Source organism: Galeopterus variegatus, unplaced genomic scaffold (assembly GCF_000696425.1).
Source record: "Galeopterus variegatus unplaced genomic scaffold, G_variegatus-3.0.2 Scaffold188, whole genome shotgun sequence".
Taxonomy (NCBI): Eukaryota; Metazoa; Chordata; class Mammalia; order Dermoptera; family Cynocephalidae; genus Galeopterus; species Galeopterus variegatus.
In genome coordinates, this window is record NW_007726299.1 from 62,820 (window position 1) to 71,942 (window position 9,123).

General features: G+C 42.3%; 1 protein-coding gene across 1 annotated transcript in view; it reads left to right on the forward strand.

Moving 5' to 3' along the window:
* The window catches only part of FER1L6 (fer-1-like family member 6), a gene marked incomplete at its 5' end in the record, with an annotated part of 120,763 nt that overhangs the window by 59,492 nt on the left and 52,148 nt on the right, over positions 1–9,123 (forward strand). The window contains one exon of the mRNA XM_008564614.1: positions 143–292. Within this exon, the coding sequence (XP_008562836.1) occupies positions 143–292 (150 nt within the window). The remainder of the gene's footprint in view (positions 1–142; positions 293–9,123) is intronic.

The window sequence follows — 9,123 nt, forward strand, 5'->3', positions numbered from 1 at the left end:
AGAGGAAGACACTGAGAAAGTAGGCAAGAGGGAGACATTGATGCTGACAGTTTTGTGAAGATTATTTGCAACATGGCACTGATGTGTCAGAACCAGGTGGGTAACAATCATGGGACAAAACCATACTCCTTTTCTGCCATAGGGGAAGCCAGAATATTTGGGTGCCACGGTGGCTGCTCCTGTTGTGAAACTAGCTGACCAGGACTACGAACCACCCAGGCTGTGCTATCACCCCATCTTTTGTGGGAACCTCTCTGGAGGGGACTTGCTGGCTGTATTTGAACTGCTGCAGGTATGTGAGCCAGCAGTGGCGTCTGCTCTAAATGTCGATCTGGTCTACCTGGCCAGAGGAGTGGCCACACTAGAAGTGCCACTTCAGTGAAGCTATGTCTGGCCCCTCCTTGCTATCTCGTTTCCAGAGGTGTCTTCTTCTGGGGTCTGGGAGGTGTCAGATAAGGACTCTGGTGACTCAGGCTATTCCCAGATCCCTTGAGTTTGTAAGTTGGAATCACAGGATCAAAGATTCATGTGGGTTTGGCCAACAGTACTTGAGAAGCCCTGTGTGTGAGTCCCTGAGCCCCACACAGACTATGAAAAGATGCAAAAGAAAGGATCACATGTTTGGGGGGTATTTACCATGTGCCCAGGTTGTGTTTCTGCCTCACATACCTTTTGTCAAACGAGGCCTCCCTCAATCCTGCTGAGATAGCTATTATGATTCCTATTTTATGGATAGTAAACTGAGGATGAATGCAATTGACTGACTTACCTCATCGTGAGTTGAGAGTTGAACTTAGACCTTTAAAGCCTTTTGCTCCTTACACTGTATCTATCACAGTTTCTCAACGACAAAGAGCTCTTAGTCTTCCCACTGATATCTAGGGGAATTTATGAACACATGTCTGGGAAAACTTTCAGAAAGCAGAGGCAGGATATTGAGAAGGGAAGCTGAGACTCTGAAGCCTGGCTGTCCAGTAGAGAACCAAACCAGACCAGCAGAGGACCTGGAAAAGAAGTGAGCAAATGCACAGGTGGTCTGGGAAAACTTTCAGAAAGCAGAGGCAGGATATTGAGAAGGGAAGCTGAGACTCTGAAGAGAACCAAACCAGACCAGCAGAGGACCTGGAAAAGAAGTGAGCAAATGCACAGGTGTCAGAGAGATCCCTCTCCCTGACCTTCCACTCACTGAGGTGTCAGGAGGGCACGTGGCGCTCCACCCTCGGGTCAGACCATTCCCTCTGTCCTGATCCGTTCTGGCTAGTATACTAGAATCCCATAGCCTGGGTGACTTAAATCACAAATTTTTGTCTCTCACAGTTCTGGAGGCTGGGAAGTCCAAGATCAAGGCACCAACCAATCTGGCATGTCTGATATCTTCATGTGACTGAGACAGAAATGATCTCTCTTGTTTCTCTTGTTATAAGGGCACTAATCCTATTTATGAGGATTCTGCCCTCATTACCTAATCACCTCCCAAAGGCCCCACCTTCAAAGACCATCACGTTGGGGGGTAGGATCTCAACATATGGATTTTGGGGGGAAATAAACATTTAGGCCATAATATCCTCTATAGGAAGTCTAGTTTTTGTAAATTCCAATTAAAACAAAACAAAAAACAACAAATAAAACCAAAACTCACTTGGTATAGAAATAAGAAGGCGAGCATTCCTAACACATACAGAGTGAATAAGAATGAAGGTGCTAGAGCTAGATTCCCGTGGTAGGGATATCAGTTTCACCACTAAGTGTGTGACCTTGGGCAAGCTACTTAGTCTCTTTATGTTTCATCTGCAAAAGGAGGATGATAATCCATGTACCTAAAGTGCCTGGCATGCAATAAACACTCAACAAATACTAGCTATTTATTATTATTAATATTATCATGCCATAGGATATTAAAGAAAGATGTCTAATCCCACTATTTATATTAGATGAAGAAATTGAGCTGGATAGAAAGGTAATGACTTGTCCATATGGCAGGTCAGAGCCTAGAATCCAAATACATTCCAGATTCCCATCAGAGCTGGGGACGCTGGGGGGTATAATGAGGAAGGGAGTAGCTTTGTGGTTAGATAAGCTTGTATTGCAATCCAAACTCTGCTCAGATCTACAGCCTGGGAGTCGCACACTGCTGCAGTGATGAGTTCTGACACCCAACTTATCAAAGACTGATTGTGGTCTGATTTTTGCACCACGTCAGGAAGAATGCTTTAAAGATGGAATGGCTACCTTGGAGAAAGAGCAAGCTCTCTGTCAGGGGATCTGAGGCTGGATGAGCTCTCGGAGGACTGGAGTAGTAGGAATTTAGGTGTTGGCTCCAGTTCCATAACGGTTGCAGCCTAGGAGAGTAGGACTAGAAAAATATTTGTCTTATAAATCTTGAAACCAAGTGAGATTCTAATAAAGCCAGCTTAGCCAAATACATGTGGTATGTTGCACAGAAATATGGACTGTCAGAACTCTATGTAACCTTTAAAACCAGCTGATCCAGTCTTTCCTCAAGTGAGAGTCCAGGTGATTTTATGCTTTCAGGGAGTGATTTTAGGTTGTAACCAGTGTTAAATAATGTCTAATACATATGAAGAGAGTTTTGCCTTTTTTGATCCTTCTAACTACTTCTAGAAGAAAGTCTAGTTTAATGCTCATCTGTCTAGACCACCTCTCTCAATTTTCAATCTTCTTTTTAAAGAGACAACACAGGCTTCAGGCTCAGTGTCTCCAGAAAAAGATCAATAATACCTACAGAAACATTTCCTGAAATCTGCTTCTTGGAACACCAGTCCCTCTGAATATAGTAAAAAGAAAGCTTAAGAAATACTTCACATTACATATACCAATAACATTGTTTTATTTCATTGTTTTTATTTTTAATGTTCCTTTCTGTTTTTGGCAAGTGGTACTTTTACTTAGCAACATGAGGTTTCCTTTTTTAAAAAAGAAAGAAAAAACTGTGTCTAATAAAAATGTTTACTGGATAATAGTAAAGGTGGTAAAAGTGGTAGACTTGGGAAAACTAGATCTAGCTCAACATTCTCAGGTTGCAGGTGAGGAACCTGAAGCTCAGGGTTAACTGAATTGGACTCAGTCAATTTACTACATGAAGCTGCCTTAATAAGTGCTCTGGCCCTGAGTACCTCATCTGTCAATGAGAGGCTGACCTGGCTGATCCCTAAAGGCCCTGTGAGGGCTCAGCCGTCTGGGTCCCATGGCCTCAGCTCTTTCCTCCACCCCTCAGTGCTGAGCCGGGCACACTGGTGAGAGATCCTGCTGCTTCCTGACAGCTGACCTGATAGGGGCAGCGTTGCCAGAGGTAAGTAGCCTCAGAGATACAATTCCATTAGGGTTTCAGTAGGACTTCTCGTTGATCTCTTCTTCAAAAAGCAATTTGATTATCAGCATGACTGTCCTCGTGAGATCTCGCACATGCTGAGAAGACAGGGGCTGGAAAATGCCTTCCTTTGTCACCAGCTGCTCTCAGTTTTCGTCTGTGGCTGGCTTGCTTCACGTCTCTCTCTTCGTTACTGAAACATTTCCCTGTCTCTCATGGATTCAGTATCTTAGTTTTTCTATGCACCAGACCAAATCCATTATTTCCATTTCCCTCCCCTACCCAAGCTAGCGGCCCTCCTGTCCTTCCAACCCTAGTCATTGCCCCGCTATGCGCCCAGACACTCTGGCTTGAAAATTCAGCATCTATACCATAGCCAGGCCAGCCCCGTGGACCTCCCTTGAACGGTTCCCATTTGCTCTGTTCCCGTGTGCTCTTTAGTTCTCGCCTGGAGACTCCATTGGCCTCTTTGCTGCTCTGCCAGCCTCTGTTCCTTCTTCTGTTCACTCTGTCCCCCACAGTCCTTCCAGAACACAGGTTGGTCACTGCACTCTCCTCTTTAGAAATCCTCAGTGGCTCCCTTCTTCTTTACCTCCCAAAGTCTGATTTTTTTTTTTGGAACACCAATTCCTCAAAATATAGTGAAAAGAAAGTTTGAGAAATGCTTCATATTACATCTGTCCTAGGGACTTTAAACACCCATTATCATGGTAAAGGCTCTGAGAAGTCCTGCAATTAAAAACATGTTTAAACTTTTTTTTCAAAATTGAATTATTTCCCAAATGTGTTTGACCATGAAACATTATTTATTTATTTATTTATTTTTATTTTTTATTTTTTTAAAAGATGACCAGTAAGGGGATCTTAACCCTTGACTTGGTGTTGTCAGCACCACGCTCAGCCAGTGAGCCAACCGGCCATCCCCATATAGGATCCGAACCCGTGGCCTTGGTGTTATCAGCACCACACTCTCCCAAGTGAGCCACGGGCCGGCCCCTATTTTGATTTTTTTATGATAGCTGTTAATATCACATGAAGAGGAAACTGTCAAGTTTTCACAGCCTGGCTTTTAAGCTCTCCCAAAGTTTGTCTTCAAACTGCTCCCTCAGCCTCACGTTTTAGTGTACTGTGGAGGGATGGTACCGATGCAACAGCCCAGGGAGACGATGACATCATCAGTCCCCAGCTGGGATAAGTTAAAAGACTTGCCATGCTAAAATGATACTAGCCTCGCTTTAACAAGATGTGTTTGTTTTAACTGTGAAGCTTTGATCTATAGCTTTTGCTCTTCCTTTTAATTAAATAAATAAAAGGGGGGAAATGTGGAGTGTACTAACATTAATAAAGCAGATGTATTTCACAGGGCCTAACACAGAAATATTAAGCTTGGGAAAAACAGAAAACTTTTCCCAGGCTAAAGTCTCTGTTGTAGATAAAGAATTGTAACACAGCAAAAATGCTGGCTCTAAGGGCGAATGTCCTTGGTGCAGCTACACCTAATGATTGTTGCCATGACAAATATCTTACTGTTCTTTTTGTAACCACCTATGTTCTTTTTCTGTAACTTTCTTGCCTGGACAATAAATACTGAGAGAAGACTGGACTCGGGGTTAGTCTCCAAGACTTCTTCTCTCTTGAAGGGTTTGACTGGAATTAACCCTTTTGGACCTCTCAGTGCTCAGAAGAAATGGGTTTTGAGTAATCCTTTGCATCTCCGCCACCCTGGGGAGAGGTGACAGCGTACCACTTACTCTATACACAGTACAGTCTCTTTATGCCAGACTACTCTGAGTTTCCTGATCTCACAACACAAATTTGTTCTGCTTTCAGTCATGATGTTAACCTATTCTGAAATGTCTCCCCGCTCTGCCCACCTCAACCCCTGCCCCCCCATTTACCCATCTATGAAAATGGTCATCACCAAAGTTCAGAGTAAGAAATGTCTTTTCTAGGAAGCTTTTCCCTCCCCACCTTGATCATTAAATGTTCTCTTCACTTCCGTTGTACACTTTGCCTCTTATTCTATTAATTCAGGTCAATTGTTTACAGGCAGTTGTAAACAATCCTGTCTCCTCTACCAGTTTGTAAGTTTCTGGAAGGCAAGGACTACTTCACTTGTTTATTCATACATTCAAACACATATTTATTGAGTGTCTACTATGTGCCAGGTAGGTTCCTAAGGAATCCTCCTAAGTGAACAAAACAAACAGAACCTCCTGCTTTCATGAGACTGAGACTCTAGTGAGGAAGAGTCAATAGACAACATTACATAAATTATAACATAATGACAATATGCAAATTTTATAGCATGTTACATGTGGCAAGTCCTGAGGAGAAAAGGTAAAGCAATGGGAGCTATGAATAAACATGTGTGTTGGGAGCAGGGGCAGGGCTGACATTCTAGACATCCAGGGAAACCTGAAAAACTAATACTTAAGCCAAGACCTGAAGGGGAAAGGGCTGGGCGATGCAAGTAACTGGGCAGAGAGTCTTCTATGCACAGGGACCAGCAAGTACCAGACCCTGAAGCCTAAGTATACCTTGCATGTGTGAGGACCAGCAGGGAGGCCAGGGAGGCTGGAGCAGAGTGAATGATGGGGAGAGGGTAGGAGATGAGGTCGCAGGTAAAACATCACACAGAGCCTTGTAAAGACTTTGGCTGTTACTCTGGGAGAGACGGAAAGCCAAGAGGATCTTCAGCATAATGTCTGACATGTTGAAATACGATGGATGCTGGGTCGAGTATGTTCTGAAGGAGAAAGTAGAGAAGCAGAAAGGCCATGTGGGAGACTCTTGAAATAATCCAGTTTGGAGATAAAGGTGGCTTGCACCACGACTGTAGTCATGGAAAGGAGGAGTAGTGGGTTCTGGATATACCTTAAAGGCAGAGTTCATATAATTGTCTGATGGATTGAAAGTGGGATGTGAGATTCATCTCCATGTCTATGACGGTATTTTGCACATGATGGTATTTTGCACATAGTAGACTCTCAATAAAATATTTTCAAATGCATTTATTCACTCATTCAATTAACAAACATTGACAGATATTCAGGTCTGTTTCTGGCTTTGCCACAATCTCACTGACTTTGGGCCCATTAAATTTCCTCCTGGATCATTTTGCTTGCCTGAGTAGACAATTTTCTTTTAGAATTCTAAAGCTATTTCATTGTTTGAGCTGCCCTTTCTCTGTTGAGAGGTTAGTTTTCATTCTTACTGCTGCTCCTTGAAAAGTGATCTTTAGGGTTTTTTTTTTTTTTCATCCTCTACTCTAATAGTTCTACAGATTTTTTCTTTTTTTTCTTTTCTTTCTTTCTTTTTTTTTTGGTAATCTTTGGTTTTTAGCAGTTATTACTATGTTGTCTTAAAGTGAAAATTTCTTTGTCTTTATTCTGTTGGGTTTTGCCCAACTTTTGAAACTGTGGCTTGATGCTTTTAATTAATTTTGGAAAATTATCAGCTATTATCTATTCAAATATTGTTTCTGTCCCATTCTAGCCCTCCTCTCCATGCCTCTCCTCTTTTCTCCTTTCCTCTGTGACTCCAGTAACATGTGTGTTAGACCTTTTAGTTATGTACTCAATGCCTCTTGTGTCCTTTTAGGTATTTTCTATCCTTTTGTCTCTCTGAGCTTTATTCTATCCATTATAGTGGCCTATCTTATAGTTCATTTCCTCTGTCTTTACTGCAACTGATCTTTTTTTTTTAAACCTATTCACTAAGTTTCTCTTTCCAGTGACTATATTTTCAGTTATATGATTTTCTCTTTTTTGATTAGAGGTTTAGTTTTCTATTAAAATTCTTCATCTTGTTTCTTATTGAACAGATTAAGCATTATTATTTTAAAATTCATGTCTCATTAGTAAATTATCTGAGTCCTCTATGGGTCTATTTCTTTGGTTGTTGTTTCTCTTGTTTTTTAATCACATTGTCTCATCTCCTTGCATGCCTGGTTATATTTTATTGTATACTAGGCTTTGTATATACAAATATGTAGAGAATATTTGAGCCTAGGCTGATGTTATTTTTCTCTGGAGTATTTAGATTTACTTCTGAGGTAGTTTGGGGCCACTAGCAATCCTAGGTTATCAGAGTTCAATTGAAGATTCAGATGATTTGAAGTTGAGCTTTAATCTTTGCAAGGGTCAGTAAATTTTCAGTTTACCCTTAGTCCTAGGGAACTTCCTGTCTGCCAGAAAGTGTGCCAAGTGCTTTACATGCTGTCTCAGCAATTATTCAGAACAACTCTATAAATTAGATATCATTATCTACGTTTTACAAATGACAGAACTGAGACTTGGAGACACTATGTAACTTTTCCAAGTTCACACAGCTAGTAAGTGATGGAGCCCAAGTGTAGTGGATTAAACTATGTCCCCCCAAATTCACTGTAGCTTAAATTGTGTCCCCCAAGTTTTATGTATTAGAAATATAGCCCCCTCTGTGAATTTTAAGAGGGCGGGAGATCCTATTATGGTAATTGAAAGGCGGAGCCTTGAAGAGGTGATCGGATTGTAGGACCATGCAGTAGTGAGTGGATTAAAAATGGTGGTCAGGGGTGTGGTTCTGAGGGCTTTAAAAGAAGGAGAGTCTGTCTTTCTCTCTCTGCTTCCACCATCTTGTAATGTAAGACCCTGGGTCACTGTCACCACCACCAGATAGACTTCGGACTTCCCAGTCTCTGAAACTGTAAGCAATAAATGTCGTTTTTCTTTATAAATCACCCAGTTTCAGGTATTTTGTTATAAGCAACATAAATGGACTAATACACCAAGACTGATCCCTAAGCACTGTCCTGAATATGAGATATAATAGAAGAGTAGATGATGAGCTGAGGAAGGTGGAGAAAGGACAAAGGCTTCTGAGAGTCAGTGACTTTCCAGATGGGCAGGGCTGGGACTAGGGTCACTCATGACCCTGAGTTTGTGTGCCCCGTTAAATTTGCACCCTAGATGCCTCTTCTGTCCACCCTCATCCTGGCCTTGAAGCTGGGCTTCCTTTGAGGTCCTGATATTTTATTTACACTGGGATATTAGAGCAGTCTGGCTTTCGGACCAACTCATCCTGCTCACCCCTGATTCTTACTATTTCACATTCTAACAATCCCTCATTTCTCTTGGCCCCATGTGCTGAGAACTGCACACCACGTGGTTTAACAGGTCAGCAACTGATACATTTCATGGTGAAAAAGCTTACTCTTGGCTGGCAGCAAAGTTGTTCAGTCTCCACCACGTGGTAGGATCCTTCAAGGGCCGAACTGAACTCTTAAGTGCAACTTCCAGGCACTTACGGAGAAAGCTTCTTCAGGGCATTTCCCAGGCTGACATTCCAGCAGCTACAGGGCGAGGAAAGCTATGATGCTTTTAAAAAGCACATCCAGAGGCAACCTCTCCCAGGCCACCGTCACAGCTGTTTTGTGGCTTTACCTTCAAGGACGGAGGAGCGATTAGGTTTCCCAGTGAAGGGACGCTTGCAGGCTAAATTGCTCACCTCTCCACTGCCAGCCAGTACTGGGTGTTCATCCTCATCACTTGCCGGATGCTTCACCTGGTCCGTTGCGTTCTGCTGCTTTATTATCTCCAGACTATTTGGCATTTGCAGTGCCCGCTCTCTCCTTTTTATGCTCTTTCTTATAATTAGCTTAACCATGTCTGACATTGCCAACTAGAATATGGCTGTGAAAAAGGAATGGTGATATGTTCGTGCTTTGCAAGTTCCAATGAGCAATTAGGCTTTTTTTTCTAGCACACAGAGCATATGGAGCTAATATGTCAGTCAGCCGATTAACATTCATC